This window comes from Polypterus senegalus, chromosome 16 (genome assembly GCF_016835505.1).
Source record: "Polypterus senegalus isolate Bchr_013 chromosome 16, ASM1683550v1, whole genome shotgun sequence".
Lineage (NCBI taxonomy): Eukaryota > Metazoa > Chordata > Cladistia > Polypteriformes > Polypteridae > Polypterus > Polypterus senegalus.
Window position 1 is genome coordinate 27,492,421 of NC_053169.1, and position 20,789 is coordinate 27,513,209.

Genomic DNA, 20,789 nt, shown 5'->3' on the forward strand with positions numbered 1-20,789 from the left:
ACCACTGTGCCTTCATGAGATCAAAGAAGAAATAGCACAGTCAGAGTCGTGTAATCATATATTTTGTCAAAATTAAGCAGAAATCATACTCAAACGTGGCTCATGCTGTAGGCAGTCCAAATTGTCTGTGCTGATGCTTCCCATTTTTTCTTCTATTAAAATTATAGAAACGTCTTGTAAATAGTGATAAATCTTTTACTATTATTGTTATTTCATAATGTCTCCTGTATTTTTATCTGGCTCCTTCAAGGTTTGTTTTTTATCTCCACATGACTAATTATGCATGTATAGGACACATGACTCTTTTTCTTATAATGACATGGAGCTCAAAGATCGACCTGCACATTTGGTAACAAGCAGAGATAACTTTGATAAATTTTGAGAACCTGCATTATTTACTTGTCTGTTCTACCCCTAACTAAGTCCCACAGAGTGTGTAATGCAAATGATCAGCATTATATACTTGGGCTGGGTGATCCCATCAAATGTTGACTAGTACAGCTCCGTGGGATATTGTATTGACCTCACAAAGCATTATGGGGTGCTGGGGAAAAAAGTTCTCCTAAACCAGTAGAATTATCAGTAAATAAGTTGAAAAACAACGGCAAATGTGAACACAGAAATTTACTGAATATTGCTTTGGTGAAATTTGCTTATTGACACTAAAAAGGAATATATCGCAAGAAAGATATAGATGACTCTTTTTCGTATTTAATAAAGGAGCATTGAGGGAGGCTCCTACATTTTCAGCTTCCCTCTTCTCACCCAAACAGAAGAAAACACACACTGGTAGCAGAGCATACTGGCTTTATCTTTTGTAGTTACTCACAGCACAGCAAACATTTTAGACATTGTTATCAGAAAGCTCAAGGTTAGACCTCTGTGATTCCCAGTTAAGTAAGCACAAGTATTAAATAAATAAATAAAAAACTTTAAAATCCTGCTTCATGTTCCATTTCCCAAATGTGAACTTCACTTCTGTTCAGCTTGACAAGATCTCAGACTAGAAGCAGAAAGCCTGTTGCCTGCAAGGTTTAAAGTATCTCCTGCACAAAAGTTTACAATGCACTTGTACAAGCACAGCATGACAACATAACACCACATCTTTGATTCTTTCTTATGTTGGGTTCCAGTTAATCAGAAACTCACCCCTGGCAGCATTATTTTCAAATCATCCATTGCAATCTCAAAACACAATCTCTTCTGAAAGCTGTTTCCTCTACTGTATATACTCTTACAAGATCAAACATTGTAATCAAGGATTTACTGTTTGATATGTCATTATTCATCCAAACAAAATATTTAAGTTAAATTATCACAATTTGGTAAAATACAACATATGGTATTTCATTGTAAGATTAATAATTTGATTACATTGGCTAATTCAATGTAACCATGTAGTTGTAAATCATAATATGAATCAGGTAAATATGTTTTGTAACATCAGAATAACGTCTAATGAGATATAAGATGATTAATTCTGATAGTTGCTTAACTGATTGTTGAATGAAAAGTATGCACATATTTCATAGTGTATTTACAGCATGAATGACACTGTACATTTGAATAAGAATGCTTGCAAAGCAGACATCATTTTCAATGGAAGGGATTTTTCTTTCTTAATATACTGTACATGCCTTTTTTGGGGGGCAGAGTAAAGAATATGGTATCAGTATATTTATTAATTACTATAACTAATGAAAGGACTGAATTTGTGTTCTTGACTGATTGGTGCAAAATGTGATGAGAATGTTACTCAAGGAAGGAGGCATCATAATATATTTCACATAGTATATCCTACTGTAAACAAACTTTAAACTCTTAGGTAAAGAAAGTCCTGAAAATAAATACAGTACATACTGTAAAATAGAGCAGAGAGATTTCATAAAAATTAAGAAAACATAATTTGGGTACAGCTTACTGGGCCATTTTGAAATCTTATCCTGCATCATTTAAAGGCATGTTAATTGCAGTCCTAAAATATGAAAAGAAGAATCACTCATAACTAATATTTAAACTGTTGATGTAAAGTATAATATGTATCTCTATTTGCTTGCATATTTTCTGAGTATGTATGGAAATATTTTTCTGTTAATTCAGTTATCTGTGTTTTCATTATTATTATTAATAGGATAAGGAGGTATATAGATGGCCTATTAAGGAGTCTTTGAAAACAATGCTTGCTTGGGGCTGGAGCATTGAAAGAATACGTGAAGGGGACACTATGAGCTTACATAACAGAGCACGGCGGATATCACAGTCCAGCCAGGTAGGAGTAGTAGATCATTATCATCATCTATCAGACTCACTTTTTAGGAAGCTCCTGTTTGCATCTTCGCTCTTACATTTCTCATTCCTAACCCAGAGTTTACAATCTGAATTCATATAAAATTCTTTGTTGTTTTTGTGGCATATTATGTGGTAAAAAGTAAATATCCGCTTGGAACTCTGATGCTATCTGTAGTTATCTCTTGGGCACTGACACTGCTGCTTTGGCCTCCAGTTCTGTTTGTATTTTGATGCATTATTCCCATCATCAAAGGTACTGTGATTGGCTGAAACAAACTACCAAGTCATGTGTGTGGTAGTTTTTAAAAATATCTGGGTTTGATATTAGGATAACTTCGGGACAATCGTGTCCTGTTTTCTTTGCCAAACTTGTTTTTATGACTGTATATAATTCAGAATACCTTTATATGGCCACAAACCCTCAGCTTGTATTGGTTTTTCTTACATTAGCAAGATGTTAGTTTTTGTATACAGAGCTCCATTAAATGAACATTCCAGGCATAACTTCCATATAAATCTGTTCAAAAACTTAAATATTCTTGCTCTACTCTTATAGTTACTTAACAGCTTCTCAATACACTAGTTTTAGTATAGCTAATATAGCACTGCTGACTTAATGGAACAGTTTTCTGAGTACTGGCAAATCCCATTTATTTACAGCACTTTTTAGAGCTAGGTCATTTTTGATCAGATCAAGTCCATTAATTGCAAGAGGCATGTCTTCAGTTAGCTTGACAGTTATAGTATTATTTGTGCCAAAACAGAATAAAAAACAGTGCTTATTTTGCAAACAATTCAGGAAAAATATATATTATTTATATACAAAAGTATGTTAATATAGTCAATAATTCTTTTTTTTTTTATGAAAAACAGTAATTTGGTAATAAATGAACATGGAAGACAAGGACACTAATGGAACCACTTCTTTCTAGGATTCACTATTGTTTGCATCACTGTCTTATATTTGTTAACTATTAACCTGAAAGGGAAATCCACAGAAATAGCTAAAGGAGCAGAATTCTATCATTGAAGTATGAAGTTAAAGATACCTTTGCTGTCATACATTTTGTTTGCTTCTTCAGGTTTCTGTAGATACCAGTCATGGTTATAGTCCCCGACCTATTGACATGAGTAATGTCACACTGCCTCGGGAGCTTTATGTAAGTATGCACTGAAGCTTTCAAATGTTAAAAGCTCCAAAGGAGTGGTCTTCCTAATGAGTAGCAGTTAGAAGTTGAACTGCACATAATTATACAAACAAATGGCAATTTTAAATTTACCTTTCAAAATCATGTGCTCATTATATAGGTAATTATTTTATATGTTGGAGGGAACAGTCATGTGCTGGCATCCAAGCAATACTTGTCTTAGCAATGGGGAAAGGATGAGTTTGATGATTATAATGGAGGATGGACAAGTTCTAGACATCATTCTAGTGATGCCGACTACTGGCCCAATGAGGATGTATATATTGCCTATAATACTTTTGAATAAGTGTCTTAGTGTTATAAATGCATATTAAAATGTATTTAATTTATTTTAGCTGATAGCAGTAACATTCTGCCTATCGCTGCTTAATTGTTTTAGTTAATTTTAAAAATATGCCCAGATTACTGATGACCATCAGTGACGGGGTGAATAAATAGCAATAAATTTAATGCAGCTGCTGTAGTGCATGTGTCTTAAAGTGTCTTTTTTTTCCAGTCTTGCTGGTATTGTGTTTTCTCTTGCTGTATCATGCTCAACCACCTGTACAGGTTTTTATCCAACTCTTACAATCCTGCTTAATGCATTTTTATTGCACAATGTCCTTTTTTGTTTATACAGTATTTAAGGAAACATAGTACATTGACACTAAATTATTAACATCAAAATATTTGTAATTGCTTGTTAGATATATTTTACAAGTATTAATCAGGACAATGTTAAATATCATGGAAGTGTTTTTTCCTTCACGTATAAAGCTATAATATGTTATCGTATTAACTGTGTTAAACATAGTCATTACGGAAGAGGTATAACAAAATATGTAACACCAGAAAATGTCATTGATTGTGAGTGGAGGGGAATAGCTAAAATGCTGTAGTCAGTCTCTGTGTCTTTCCTGAATACTCTGTCAATTTTTAGATCTTATATGAATAATCACTCTTACAGTCAATGGCAGAATTGCTTGCCGAGAACTACCACAACATCTGGGCCAAAAAGAAAAAGCTGGAATTGGAAACCAAAGGTAAGTGATTTTAGTTTTTCTGGGATTTATACAGAAATCTTGTGAGGAAGCAGTAATTTGTGAGTAATTTGAAATGTTTTAAAATCAAATGTAATAATTGTAAATGTCCTGATTCTATTGCATTTACAGCTCGGGTTCAACAAGGTCTGTTTGATTGTGGAGTGTCACCTGATAGCAATGTCATGCCATTTGTGCTTTTTGTATAGTTAAGGTATACACTTTTTGGAAGACATTGACCATAGTCTGAGATACCTTATGAACTTTTTATTGTACTGCTTGTGTAACACGAGAGCTGTTTTGAGAGAAAGTGAAATCAGAAGTTGTCATGGAGATTGGAGAATTCACACAGGAAACTAGGAAAATAATAATTAATATCAAAGGTCAGGATGTGTAGTTGCAGAAACAGAGCAGTATGTCATAGGCCAAAAAGGGTACGTGAAACCACAGCCAAGAAATACATAATGTAAATCTTAATCAAAGTGCTGAAAAAATTGTTACCAGTAAATTTTAAACTATCAATATGAAATTGTGCATGTTTTTTTCCATCATGAATTCAATCTTGGATGATTAGGTATACTTTACACTGGCTTTTAAAATGTCACACTAATGACAATATGACACACAACATGTGGGAACTGTATCCCAGCAATGGGGCACTGCATCCTAGTAACTGATCTCCAACATGGCAGCATACATAAGGAAAATAAGACAGCACCATGGTAGAAAGTACAAAATTTTTTAACTATGTTAAAAACAAAAGGAAGCAAAAACTGAATATAACCACTGCATTTCTTGGTGTCAGAAACCCCAAAAACATACTGCAATATATGCCAACAGGTAAAGGAGTAGAGGAGTCTGAAAGAAGAATTGGGGTGCTAAAAGAGTCACCCCATCTAATGTTATTGTCCAAAAAGCAGAACTGAAATAGGCACTCGGGGGTGTTATAACTGAAAAAAAGGCAATGTGGCATTTCAAATCAGTGAGGCCAATGAGCAGGTCAGGGTCAGGGAAATCCATCATACATAGGGTCTAGCTCTTTCTGGGGAACTCTATATTTATAGGGATTGACAGGAAGGGGTGGGACTTCACGGAGCATTGTGGTCATGGCCCAGGAGCCCTCACTGGGCGTCTTCTCGGTACAGTGGAGGGAAAAAGAGATGATACTGCCAGTTTTAGAGACTGTGGCGGGCCGGGATGCCCCTTCTGCATATGTTCCGGGGGAGCAGCCATGGGCTCCTCAGTACCTCCCCCGGAACGCTTGGTGGCAGCCTCCCTGGGTGGCGTGGGTGCTTCAGTTTCCCGCAGGGCTCCATGGGAGATGGAGTTCTCCACAACCCTGTGGGGATCTGGGGTGGCCGCCAGGGGGTGCTGCATGGACCCCAGAGCCTTTATGGACACCTCTACAGTCCCGCCCAAAAATGCAATTAGCCACAGGTGATCAAGCACCTGGAGCACTTCTGGGTGGGCAATAAAATGTGCCAGCATCGACTCCTAAGGAGCCAGAATTGGGAGGAAGAGGACGAGGTTGCCTGGGAAGAGTGGTGGTACAAGGTGGAGAGTTGTTGGTGTTGTATCACATGCTTTTGGGACTGTGTATTGCCTGTTGGGTTCACAGGGAAGACATGCCCCACAGGTGAAGAAAAATAAAAAGTGTACTTGTTTTTACACGTGCCTCTGCGTCAGTCTATGCCGGGTCGGGCGCTATATGGCGCCTTTTACAAGACCAATTAACCTTATAAGCCAGATCTTGACAATAACTTTTTTTTTTTTTTTTTTATTTATTAATTTTATTACAATCAATACATAGCAATCAAGTTTTTACAAAAAAAAAAGAATTATAAGAACAGATCGATCCCCACCCTTGAGAGAGAGAGCAAGCCAAACGGTGTAAAATTTAAGGCTTGTAAAAATACCTAAATCAACAAATTCTCTATGCTTTATAAAATCATTTCAAAATATTACTGATTAGATCCTGCCATGTTTTGAAAAAAGTCTGCACAGATCCTCTAACTGAGTATTTGATTTTTTCCAATTTTAAATAATATAACACATCAGTTTCCCACTGACTTAAAAGAGGAGAGTTTGGGTTCTTCCAGTTTATCAGAATAAGTCTGCGTGCCAACAGTGTAGTGAATGCAATCACAATTTGTTTGTCTTTCTCCACTTTAAGACCCTCTGGAAGAACCCCAAACACAGCTGTTAATGGGTTAGGAGGGATTGTGAGTCCAAGACTGTCTGAGAGGTAATTAAATATTTTTGTCCAGAATAATGTTAATTTGGAGCAGGCCCAGAACATGTGACCTAGTGAGGCTGGGGCTTGGTTGCAACGTTCGCAGGTTGGATCACGCCCTGGAAACATTTTGGAGAGTTTTAGTCGAGACAGATGTGCTCGATATATAATTTTGAGTTGTATAATTGTATGCTTTGCGCATATGGAGCTTGAGTGAATTCTCTGCATTGCTACTTTCCACTCCTTTTCTGATATATTAATTGAGAGGTCATTTTCCCAGTGTCCTCTTGGATCTTTGAAAGGAAGGGATTGTAAAAGGATTTTATATATTGTAGAGATGGAGTCTAACTCCTTGAAATTGAGCAATGATTTTTCCAGCGTGGATGAGGGTGCAAGATGAGGAAAATCTGGAAGGTTCTGTTTAACAAATTAAACAGAATTATAACTTTTAACAGGGCTTCACTTAACACCCCAAACAATTTTTATAGCTTTCGCTATATAAAAGAATCACTTTAACCGGTAAAGCTGCTTTCTCCTTTTTCCACAAAAACCTCATTTGATGTGAAAGCCAGTTTCTTATTCATTATTTGGATATTATGCTCATCCCTGTAGCTGTTATGATCCTTATTATTAAAACTTGTTTCACTAATTAAAAAATTAGCTGTTTAAAATGTGTATAGCATTGTCTCTTCATCCTATGTCGTTTGAGTATAAAAGAAGGCATATATGCAAAGGCATAAACCATGTGTATTTAAACACATTTTTTCAGTTTGTAATTTTGAGATCGTTAAATACATAATAGCTATTTTAATTTTTATAATGTTGCAGGTTTCTTCAATAATTTGCTTTTGTTATAAATAACTCAGTTCGGAGCAATTGTTTAAAAAGTGTCTTGGTGTATTGATAACACTCCTTGGCAATGGTTATAATGAGTTCAGTTGCTAAAGGTGCTAAAGTTTGTATATAGTAAATTCTTTTATATTTTAGCAAATAAAAAATCTGGAGAAAAAAACAATATTAATACAATAAATATAGTTAAGATTTAGTTTTGGGCAAGTAGTTACTTGATTATTAATTTAATACCCAATAAAACAGTTTTCAAGTGATCTACTCTTAAGTTAATCAAGATCTGGAGATGAGAGAAATGCCAACTTTTAGAAAACATACAAGGAGTTATATTCAAACCAAAAATATCAAAACCAAATGTTTACCAAAAATTATTGTCGAATAAACAGGCAAAAATCCTAACTTTCTAAAACTTTTTTGTAAAGTGTCTACTCACACAGCAAAGATTTGATTTGATATTTAGAAACAGAAGTTAGTGAGCTGCCCTCCTAAACAGGTGCAAAGCAATGACGTCACATATCGAACATTTGGTGCTAACATTTTAGTAACCAAATGTCATCAGCAACAACAAAATAATCACAGTAAAGTAGGAAAATTTAAAAATGGCAGTGATCATGACTCAAGACACAACAATATAATGGTCCACAGAATGGTCAAAATACCATAACTGCTTTAGCGTTGTTATTCTCACTGCACCTCAGATCCCACATCAGATCACCTTTTTCCATATTACTGTCACTGCACCACTCAGAGTATTTATATCACTGTATCTGAGTGTGAATCACAGCTGTACAGGAGCTGATCAGAAAGAGAATTATCGGTATACAGCATCAAGCACACGCTGCCTCAGCCATGCTGTCTATTGAACTGCTCTCATATGACAAACGCTTAAGAGCCTTTCCTGTACTAACCTCGCAGTTCAGAAACAGTTTCACCCCAAGAACTCCAAACGCACTCAATCAGTCCACCGTGTTCCCATGTTTAATAACATGCTTCAACTCCTATCATCATGAAAATGATATCACGTATATATCTCAGTATTTTAATTATTCAGAGAGCTGTAATATCACAAATGTAATGGATTCTGTTTTCTGTCGGAGGAAGTAAAAGCCCGGAAGTACGTAGTGATTCACACACACAGAGCACATAGAAGATCAAATACAAAACAAAGCATTTAACATGCTACTTTAGTTATGATGGGATTGAGAAACTAGTAAATTAAACGATTTTACGATTAAGTTTATGATGTTCTACTTTAATGACAAAATAAACTATGTGATTAAAGAAGAAATTTAGAAATTAAAGTTGACACTCAGACGGTGGGCTACGACTCACCTTTTCACAGCAAATTTGATATCTGACAACTTCTTTTTTTATTTCGGGCACTGTGAGACTTTGTGAACTTGGGCTTTTGAGTTTCTCCGACACGCTATGTCACTCTATCAACTTCCTTTTGTTGTTTATACCACTGTTTACATTTTTCTTTGCCTCCACTTGGTATTCACTGAAATTCTTCTATTTTCCCTCTTGCTTTTGCCATTGCCTTTTCACAGAAGGCTGAGCTTAAGGGCAATTTAAATTGATTTGCATATTCAAAGATGCATAATTCTGGGAGGAGTTGGGGCAGGACAGCAGGTGTGTCCATGTGCGTTACTTTCCACGCTGACCGGGATTTATGTAGTGGAAGAACGTGGAAGTTGGCGTATGCACAGATTTATTTATCTGGATTTTTTTGTGCGTAAGCACAGTTCCACTTTTGTCTGTAAGCCATGTTATATATACATGAGGCCCTAGGTCTTTAGAGTCTACTACATTCTCATTCTATCAGAATGTCATAATGTATAGTTATATAGGAAAGGATAGGAAAGAAACAAAAATACAGCTGTTTAATTGCAGATCAAGTAATTAAATTAAAAAGATGCAGTTAAAACTTATGATATTGCCTATTACACAATGTCTGTTTATTGTATTTAATAAATAATAAATATAACGGAAAATGCACAAAATGCAGATGTCAGAGAGCCATCACAATGTACTGTATTTATCCGATAATAAACAGTATATCCTAGCTAAATACTAAATGGCAGATTTTTCTAATTATTAATCAAAAATGTTAATGGGCAGGTTTCAACACAATTGGTAAAGTTTTTTTTTTCTTAAAGGCAAATTCAAAAAACATTATTTTTTTAATTATAGATATTTATTTAGAGAATTCAGAATACTTATCTTTTCATAAATTTTAAGGTTTGGAACTGTGTATTTCCAATTCAGTCTTTGGACCACCCCATGGCTCCAGTTTCTAACTAGATTTACAATCAACAAGTCATTCTTACTTTTAATTGATCTTATTTTTTCTTATAGATGCTTCAAATATTTCAAAGAATTTCATATTTTTTTTCTGTTCTTTGCCAAAGCTTCAAATGCTTGTTTCTTTTCAGCTTCCTTTTTTACTTTACCCTTTTCTGTAGAATTTGTTTCCTTAATTGTATTTGATTAGCAATGATTAGCAACATTGAATGCTAAAAAGGAGCAATTACTTGCTGTCATTTTCACTTGCCAGCTCATTAAGTAACATTACTTACTAATGAGCACACAAATGAATGTGACACTTAAGTATCTGCTCTACTTTAGAATTCAGTATGGTCAGTATTTGCATACCAATAAAGGATCAAATTTTACAGGAAAAAGTGACCAAAGAAAAAAACGTCAAACACAAGCATTTAAAGTTTGGTTTGGAGTAAGACATAAAAAGATAGCTGACTAAATAATAATATTAACAAAAACATGTGATTAAAAGAAAGTTGTCTTCATTTTTTCCACTGGCTGTGCTGGCTTACACTCTTGTTTCTGTATCCATTTTAATTTCCATTTAGGAGGAGGAAGTCATCCTCTACTAGTGCCATATGACACCTTAACAGCCAAAGAAAAATCCAAAGACAGAGAAAAAGCACAGGACATCCTAAAGTTTTTTCAGCTAAACGGATATACTGTTTCCAGGTAATATTTAAATTCCTTGTATATCAAGTCAAATGATATGCATTCTTTAATCTGAAAGATTCTCATTAAATCGGATAATATTATGTCTTATCAGTTGTGTATTGATATTGCAATCTAGTCAGACTAACACTGGTCGTTGTCTTGTTCCTAGTTTTTCATAATCATTCATTGGTTTTCAAGGAGCATGCCAATCCTCCTGGATTGCATTGAAATCTTATACTGTATAATAACTATAATACATTGACTCAAAAGTGTTTCATAGTCCTTCTAAACCTACTGTATATAATTTCTCTTGTTCACCATCCAAACCTCTCTTAAGCATACTTTGAAACTACAAGAAATGCAACTGAATTTTTAGATGACATAATTTCTTTGTTCTATGATGTGCAGTAAATTTCCTCTTTATTTTTTCTTTACTCCTAAATCATCCATTCAGCAAGTATTGTTTTATATTAGAAAATGGAAAAAATTAGTAAAAATATTGTGTAACTGAAAACTAAGTCCATAACTTATTATGAGCAGAATTCGTTGTTGATAAAATGAACATAAGCTGAATCATAGTCATCAAGCTTTCAATATAAATATTATAAACAAGCTTGGCCATCTGTTTTTATATATCACACCTGTCTTCTAGCAGCACCCAAGGGACTGATTTGTAGTCTGGGTAACATGCATGTTTATACTGGACCTGGAACAGCTTCTGGTGACCCAGCATAATTTGAGGGGAATACTTCTGGGTTGTTTTGGAACCAGGGTATTCAAGACAGTGCCACCTTGTGGCACCCAGGGACCCTGTTATGGCTGCACTTCCAGACTCCAGTTCCCATGAACCCCTGTGGATGTCTGAGCTGAGACACCTCCAGCAAACCACCTGCTTGTCCACCCCCTGGCACTTTCCATTTTGTCCAGAGGCCGTGCCATCATCCAGCCAGGATGCCCATCTGTTCACTGTGCCACTCACACTGTATACCTGAAAATGTGATGTTGCACCAGAAGCCACTGCATATATCTGGTACCCAAGTACTTAATATGGGAGTTTTATCTTGCTTACTCCAGCACTGACAGTAATTTAACATTTTCAATGAAAATTCTGTTTTGTTTAAAGCTGTTAATTTTGCATTTTTGTAAAAGCAGTCTGACTCTCTCAATTAAACAATAAGTCTCAGATTTTTTTCTGATTTTTGTTAAAGCATTTTGAATCAATCACTCTCTGTACAGCCAGAAATTATTTTCTGAGTTGGACCACATAAACACTTCTTACATATGGAATGAAGCAGTATGTGTAAAGTTTTATTGAAATCGCTGCATTATCTTTTGCTTATACACAACCAGCCTGTGTAGATTCTATTGCACCAAACAAGATTTCACCATTGGTGCTGCTATGAAAGGGATTTACAATTTGACAAGTGATTTCGTGTTTTTTTTTTTTTAACAGAGGTTTAAAGGAACTGGATTTAGATACTCCTTCGATAGAAAAACGTTTTGCTTACAGTTTCCTTCAGCAACTCATTAGATACGTGGATGAGGCCCATCAGCGTATGCTGGAAGTTGGTAAGAAATCATACTGTATATTGGAAGGGGAATACTAATGGGAATTTATTTTTTATTACACGTTTCCCAGTATTATTATGACAATCAAAGTACATTTTTTAAACAGATGCTGGAACTCGAACCAAAGGAGAAAAAAATCCTCACCAGCAAGAAATGAAGTTTTTTGGAAAGGTTTTTTTTTTTCTTTATTATGAATTATTAGTATTCTAATGCTTTAAAGATGAACAGTCAAATTTTTTCTATTTTTTAGTAGTAAAATATACTCTTTTATGGGGAAGCTTTGAAAAAATTGCCATGTGAAATGATGCAATAGTTTCTATGTAAATTACATCCCAAGAATCATAGCAGCAGTTAAGTTAGGGGAAACCTTGCCTAGCATGGCATAACTCATGCTGTCACATTGATTCTTGGGATTTTGAGTTCTTCCACCTGCGCTAGAACACTGATGTAACTGGTCCACTGTTTTCTGTTTTGTTATGTGAAAACAGCTGGTGCCCTCATGAAAGAGTGCTGTTCACTGTTAAAAGAAAGCAAAACATGCCTGTTCCCTTTTGATAATACAGTACGCAGTTCCTGTTTGCACAGAGTACAAACATACATACTTGATCAATCAAATTACTTCACAAAAGAGGCAGTATTCCAAAAATATACAATATGTATATACTGTAAAAACATACAATATAAATAATATGCTAACTTATTTTTCTTGCTAGTTGTCCTTGGTTCATTCCCAGTGCCATTGGTGCTTATATATATATATATATATATATATATATATATATATATATATATATATATATATATATATATATATATATATATATATATATATATATATATATATATATATATGTGAATGCTGGCCCGGACACACACAGACGGACAACATAGTTCCAACAACATAGTTCCACCCAACACATGTTTATTTTCACAATATTTACAATTAGTGCACTCACAAACCCCAGTGCCTCCAGCACCGATTCCCCCAATGTCCAGGCCACACAGTCCTGTGCCTCTCTTTCTCCTGGCCGCCTCCAGTCCTCACTCCAACTCCGTCCTCTTCCACCCGACTTCCGCTAATGACTGGAGGGAGACGGCCCCTTTTATAGGAACCTGGATGGGCTCCAGCTGCTTCCCGGCAATCTCCCGCGGACACACCCCCGTGTGGCAGAAGTGTCCGGGTGTCCCCTGTCGTCTTCCCCCCGGCACTTCCTGGTGTGGCGGAAGTGCCGGGCTCCAGGGATAATCAGGCACTGGGGATCCGACTGGCGGTGGCCACGGGTCCCTACAGGGCTGGGCTTTCAAGCCCTCTACCCGAGGCCTCCAGCATAACCAGGACGGATGCCCCCTCTCGGTCTGGAGGGGGCACAAGCCCTCCTCTGGTCCTCCTGGGCGCCCTGGCCGGGCTCCAGCCCCAGCCGCCGACCACAATATATATATATATATATATATATATATATATATATAAAATAATATTGCTGTTAGCCATATGCATTTGTAAGTCTGTGGATTTTGAGACACGAGACAGTTACCTGGGCAGATATTTAAACAAGTTTTGTAGAACATTACAGGCACAAAGAAGGATGTACAAATAAATGAACATACAGCTTTTTGCTTCTAATTGTTACTTCTTACTGCTCTTTTTCTTTTTAATAGATATTACTCTTCACTGTTATAATAGCCTATTTAAAGCATTCACCATCTTTACATTTTTTTAAATGTAATTTGCTCTTTAATCACCAAGCATATGCCCCAGACCTGGGGTTATTTATTCACTTGCCCAAAATTAGAGCAAATCAATCAGTTGTGAAACTTCACTTTTTGTTTCTTGTTTGAACTGGTGCCTACGAAATGTATGGGAGGCATTTTGTGAAAAAATGAAAATTATAAAATGAAAATGCAGTCTCTCTTTGGCAATTTACTTTTGAAACTCTGCACACAAAAATGCTGCAGAACTTAGAATGAAAATGCAATAACCCCAGTTGCAATTTCATTTCTAAACTCTGTGTGCAAAAATGCTGCAAAAACTAAAATGAAAATGAAATAGCCCCATTTATAATTTCATTTTCAAAGTCTGCGTGCAAAAATGCTGCAAAAATTAAAATTAAAGAACCTCATTTGCAATTTCATTTTCAGCCTGAACCGCAATGAAGCTGAAATGAAAAGTAAGAAGCATTTCCATTTTGCATTTTTATTTTCAAGAGTTCAACATGCAAATAGCGCGGGTCAATGGGTGGGACTTTGTCCCTCGATTTTCTGTGATTCTTTGTCCTTAGTAGCTGTAGAGCCACTTTGATTGATTTCTCATTTGGACTCTGTTTAATTCGTGTGATCTTGATCTTTTCAACCCGTACTGCAAGTTTCACAGCGAACCCATGTCAAAAAATCTGAAGACCATGCATAATTGTAGTTCTGAAGTAATTAATGTACAATTTAATTACAATATTTAACATGACAGAAATTAGCCTTTATTACATCATATTTTACATTTATTTACACTGAAGTGGAAGCGAGATGCTTTGTATTTTTGCAGTATTATACTGTAGCATCAGCACAGAGTACAGCAAAAGGCAAGCAGTCCTTTTCAGGATAGCAAGCCATCTCAAAAAATGTAAACGCCATTGCATTACTCGGTGCTGATGCTACAGTATAATACTACAATAATACAAAGCATCCCGTTTCTACTTCAGTGTAAATAAATGTAAATTATGACACAATAAAGGCTAATTTCTTTCATGTTAAATAATTTAAATTAAACTGCACATTAATTACTTTATGACTACAATTATGCATGGTCTTCGGATTTTGTGAGCCGGTTTCGCTCTGAAGCTTGCAGTACGGGGGTGAAAAGATCAAAATCACACAAAGTAAATACAGTCCAAATGAGAAGTATTCTATCGATCAAAGTGGCTTTACAGCTACGAAGGGTGTAGTGAGAAGTTAAGCAAAATGACACCTTTTACTGGCTAACCAGAAAGATTAAAGTATGCATCCTGAAGAAGGGGCCTGAGTCGCCTCGAAAGCTTGCATGTTTTAATCTTTCTAGTTAGCCAATAAAAAGTGTAATTTTGCATAGCATCTCACTACATGCATTATGGCTAACACGGTACAACGCCCTAGTACGGTACTACAACTACAAAGGATTGTGGGAAATCGAAGTACAGTACAATGCCGCAACCAACTGACCCGTGCAATTTGCATGTTGAGACCTTGAAAATGAAAATGTGAAGTGGAAATGCTTTTTACTTTACATTTTTGCAGCTTCATTGCGGTTCTGGCTGAAAATGAAATTGCAAATGGTTTTTTCATTTTAATTAATTTTAACTTTAATTTTTGCAGCGTTTTTCCGTTCAGACTTTGAAAATGAAATTGCAAAAGAAAGATTGCATTTTCATTTTATAATTTTCATTTTAATTTTTGCAGAAAATACCTCCTATACAAGATGAGCTTTAAACACTGTGTGAAATAACATCAGCAGCAATGTCTGCCGCCTTGTGTTTTAGCAAATATTGAATTAATTACTTGTCGCTGAGTTATGTAACTTTCAGAAGGGAGACATTCAAGAGAAACTTTTATACAGAGAAAAAATAGCCTGTGAGCGAAAATGTGATTCTTAAATAGGTACTTTTATATTTTGTTTTCAATGGTCACTTTCTTTTCTAGGTTGTTCTGCCCTTAGTAGATCAGTATTTCAAAAATCATCGTCTTTACTTCCTTTCCACTGCAAATCGGCCTCCTAGCAGTGGTGGTCATGCATCTAACAAGGAAAAAGAGATGGTTACCAGGTAAACAGCGCTCAGTTTTTTGAAAGATGCTTATTAATATTGATAATATTATCTAAACAAAAATAAATCAAGAAACATGCTTTGTGTTCATGGCATAATTTATGTATGCTGTCTATTTTAAATTGGTTCTTCATAACAATATTCTTTCCATCGTTTTTTCGAAATGTTTGTCATCTGGCCCTTTTTTGCTTTGAAATGTTGGGTCTGAATACTGTTGCATATGTTATATTCAGTGTCCCTCCACCTTTTCATATTTTATTGTACTATATTGTAAAATTCTAATATATGTAAATGATCTCTTTGTCATTAATTGACTGTAAATACTAATATTTCAAATGAAATGTTTCAGGTGCACAACAAAATAACTTAATAAGCAGAAAAATGACTGATATAGGTGCTACAGCAACTGTTTGTCTTAAGACAAATAATGAGCTGAAGTTAGTCCATGCATGTATTATTAAGTTTAATGTTCCATTACATTGCATATATTACAGATCAGTAAAACATACAGTACTAAGTTTTATTCAGATCAGAGACTTCTACCCATACTCGTAGAAAGCAAGTAAAAGATTTACGGTAATATGAAGTATATTTCAGATACTGAAGTATACAAAAAGGCTGGAGGTGTTTCAGAGTGCTTGTTTCACACAATCCTGTTTCACATAATCTAAACAAATCTTCATTGTTACTTATAAAGTTTATTTAATATTTTCAGATTTTAAGTAAAATATTGTACTTTTTCTAATTGTGTTATAGCAGGTGGATTAGGATTCTTTTTGGCATGCAAGACAACACAGTGTGCTTGCATTGTAATCAAAATGAATCACCGTTTGAGATTACAGTCAATCCTCAACATCTGAATGTTTAACTTTCGCAACTTCAACCTTTTTTGCCATTTTAGTTGTAAATTCATTTTTACTTTTTTTTTTGGCAACCGCACACATTTGCGGGATTTATGGCTATGTGCAATATGGAAGCAAGGAGAGGCATGATGCATGCAAGTTTGGAGAGCGGCTAGTATCCTAATAGGCACTTTCCCAGTCTTGTTCACCTTAATATTATATGTGGGAACCAGCCTTGACACAGACAGGCAGATACCGATGGTTCAAACACTACACACGGTTTATTCATTATTTACAATATGTACAAATATCACGCACAACCCAGTGCACCTGCACCACATACCCTCAGTCCGGGCCTTTCTACTGTCCAGACTTCTTTCACTGCCTCCACTCCTCTCCTCCGAGCTACGTCCACTTACACCTGACTCCAGCTGATGAATGGAGGGAGTCGGCCCCTTTTAAATCTTTTAAAGTCTTGGTGTCTTCCGATAACAGCAGTTAAAGTTTTTTTTTTTATTGAGATGTTAACTCAAAAGGTCACAGAATTCTAGGGAATAATTAGTGAAAAAAATGTTTCATATGTACCAATTTTATTTTCTGAGCTGCATTTTATGAGTTACTGCATATCATGGTCTCTATGTTATGAAAACTGTTGTTTGAAATAATGTTTTGTTATAAAAATGCTATGCAGAAAAGTGTATTTTAAACAGTCTCTAGCTAAGGTCACAGTTTTTGGTGGTTGCGGGAACTTATCTCCCTATTTCCCATACTGTAGGTTTGATGTTTTCACGTTTGTCTTTGGCTTTTACACTGTATTCTAGAAATGATAACCCTGCAAAAGTTGAGGATTGACTGTATTTGTTAGGGTGCTCTTTTGTAAAAACTGATATAGTCTGGAAATACTACCTGTATGTTTTTTGTAATATAAGTAAGAATTTCAGTGTTTTCTGTAAACATCACAATTAAAATAAATTTAAACTAGAAAATATATTTTCTGCAGTAGAAGGTGAGGGATGTATTATGAATGTTAGTTTTCTCTAAATGAAGTGTGTAACCTTCATGTAAAAAAAATGTTTCAATAAAAAGTTATATTTGAGAGACAGTTGTTTAGCATATACAAATTGTGAAAGTCTGTATAGATCCCAAATTTCTAACATCAAACATTCATATTTAATAATGTGTACTTCAGGGGATGATGAAAATAGATTTGTTTCTTATAAAGTTGCAATTGACTATAATGTCTCAGTCTTCAGGTGTTTGTTGCACTTTTACTATAATCTATGCGAATGCTGAACTGTCAAATTTCTATTTTGTTGTCAGAAATTAATGTTAATTAGTAAACAGGCCAAAGCATATAGAGAGGATATACTGTAGATCTTTGGCCACATATCTAACAAAATTGTTGAAATTTAATTTTATCTAATTCTATTGATAGTCACATAGTATGTATATTTCTGAGCAGTAAAAATAAAAGTTAAGCAACACAGTGCTTCCCTTTGCCTTAGCTGACTGAAGTATTTTTTACCCACTGTCTGTAAATTTCCACATAAAGAAGGTTATAGGAAAGGAGTTTTCCATTATTTTAGTTTAAATATACCAGTCACACAAATGTTTAATACACCTCTAAACAAAACTGACACCATGAAGACAAATTAGTATTCAACACAAATCAGATATTAGGCATCTTTAATGTGAGAAATTGTGCAAATAACCACGTGAGGCTAAGGATCTGCGCTGGTATCTGGAAGGTTGCCGGGTTAAGTCCTACTCTGGTGGGCCTTTGAGCAAGGCCCTTAACCTGAAAATTGCACCAGAAGCCCCTTACAAACAGCTGACTCTGTGCTCTGACTTTCAAAGGTCATGCAAAAAGAAGATTTACCTGTGATGATTAATATAGTATGTCAAATAAAAATTGTAGGTTTCATCATGGGAGATTTCCCAATAATGACCGGATTGGAAGTGACCTTGATTTCATCTCCAGATGCTGCGACATCCCTTAAAACTAGGTGCATGCATCTTTCATATCTTTTTGGAGCAAGATTCTGGTCTAAAATCTTGGGAGTACAGAAGAACTTTCTTTGCGTTTGGAAGCTAGTCTTTGCTTTGGAGTGCTATGTCCTGAACCAGCTCTAAGATCCACTGCTCTAAGCTTAAGCTCTGTGTTAGTTACTGGCAATGTCTAGGAAATGAAATCTTATTTCAAGAAAGAAATTACAGAGCATACATTCTTATTCAAGAAAGAGTTACACTTAGTTTATGTAGCAAAGAATCGGACTGCAAGCTGAGATGAATATAAACTACACATATAACAGACCATGTGGCAAAGACAAGATGTGCACTCCACAAGTTTTCCACTTGTACCTAAAGTGACAACATGCAGCAAGCATAATGAAATGACATGAAAAAATATTTTTATGGAATTCTTGCTATAATCTTTAAATAACCTGGTATCAGGGAAAATGTTAATTTTCCACTATGATACTGATTGAAGCAAATTACTAAAGTCATATTGGAGTGAATTAAAAAAGAGTAAGTGAAATACTGACTGAGGAAATGTGAGGGGAGGTACAGGAACACATTTCTGATGCATATTTTTTTTCTTTTATAATTAAGGATTTTACATATTGACTTTTAATTTCACTTTTAATTCTTTTGTTCTGTGTAAAGCAATAGCCAAAAAAAAAACAGTTAAATATTTTATGATTGCAATTTGTTTTGCAACAAAATGTGAAAGGTTCACCAAGGTGTTAATTTTTTATAGACAGTGCATCAGGTGTAATCTTACAGTACATATATTAGTTTAATAGGATAGAAATGTGAAACATAATATTTCGATTACATAATTTAGTGACTTGTGCGTTTCGGAAGAAAAGACTATGCATTTTAAAATATATGTTCTCATAAATGTATGCAAACTAAATTTTTTAATAGTATTTATGCTACATATGAATGCTAATGTTACTATGAAAATCATTTATGTATAACTGCACTTCTCTTGGGTGTTTGAAAAGCAAATTTCTACTTTGATTTATTTTGAATACCAACAAAAATTATATGAATATGTTTTTTTTCTTTTACTATTGTAACATCCTGGGAATGCATTAGATGTAGGAATGAACTTAGTATGCAAACAAGCTCTCGAGCTTAGATGTAGGAATGAACTTAGTATGCAAACAAGCTCTCGAGCTTATGCATACTGTACATGCCACTGCTCACCTGGGCACAGCGGCATACCATCTTCCACACTTTTCCCAGCTCCATGAGCCAATCCAAAGCCAAAATCCTACCTGATGCTTTCCGGCAGGCATGCACCCTGGCTGATGGACTTTAGCAGCTAAGGGTGGTCTTTGGTAAGTGCTTCTCTTAGATGCTCTGTTTACACTCCTCCACTTACACACTTCCAGGAGCTGCTTTTATGACTGACTTCTGAAGGTATTCCTGGGCCTTCTGACGGTCTGAGACCGGTCTTGGGAATTGATCATGGACAATACAGTGACCTCATTGAAAAGCCCTTGGCCTTGAGGGTAACATGAAGTCAGTCCAATGGTGCATTCAAGTGGCCCAACGTGATCCAGTTTGCTCAAACTGAGCGAGTCCTTTTAAATGTGGTCAAAGAATATGCCTGTTCTCACACCCACCAACTTTAGTACCAACCAATCCTCTATCTCATGATGTTTGTCAGTTCTTCTCCACTCCAGACGCTAGTGTGACGACCTAGGTTGCAGGAGATGGAATAATGGACTTATCACTCTGACAACTTTGGTGGTAGTTGGTCCTTTAAGAGACCATTGATGTCCTCATGGTACAACCTGTGGTCTCACTCATTAGCCAGTCTGTAATGCCACTCAGTTGTCTTGAAACTCTGCGCTCTCACGGTGCCTTGCCCCAAACATCCACATACACACAACTGACTTTATCATATGCCACACTGACAGTCCACAGCCACCCAAGAACCATGTCTATCTTAGATCTACACCAAGGATGTTACACTATTATAGCTTATGACATTTAATTTGATA

The 20,789-nt window shown here is 35.6% G+C and overlaps 1 protein-coding gene across 3 annotated transcripts in view; it reads left to right on the plus strand.

The window, feature by feature from the left end:
* Positions 1-20,789, plus strand: part of ryr2a (ryanodine receptor 2a (cardiac)) — a 612,010-nt gene that overhangs the window by 426,431 nt on the left and 164,790 nt on the right. For all 3 annotated transcript variants that reach the window (XM_039738686.1, XM_039738687.1, XM_039738688.1), the window contains 7 exons: positions 2,132-2,269; positions 3,372-3,449; positions 4,444-4,519; positions 10,469-10,592; positions 12,028-12,143; positions 12,250-12,314; positions 15,807-15,928. In XM_039738686.1, the coding sequence (XP_039594620.1) occupies positions 2,132-2,269; positions 3,372-3,449; positions 4,444-4,519; positions 10,469-10,592; positions 12,028-12,143; positions 12,250-12,314; positions 15,807-15,928 (719 nt within the window). The remainder of the gene's footprint in view (positions 1-2,131; positions 2,270-3,371; positions 3,450-4,443; positions 4,520-10,468; positions 10,593-12,027; positions 12,144-12,249; positions 12,315-15,806; positions 15,929-20,789) is intronic.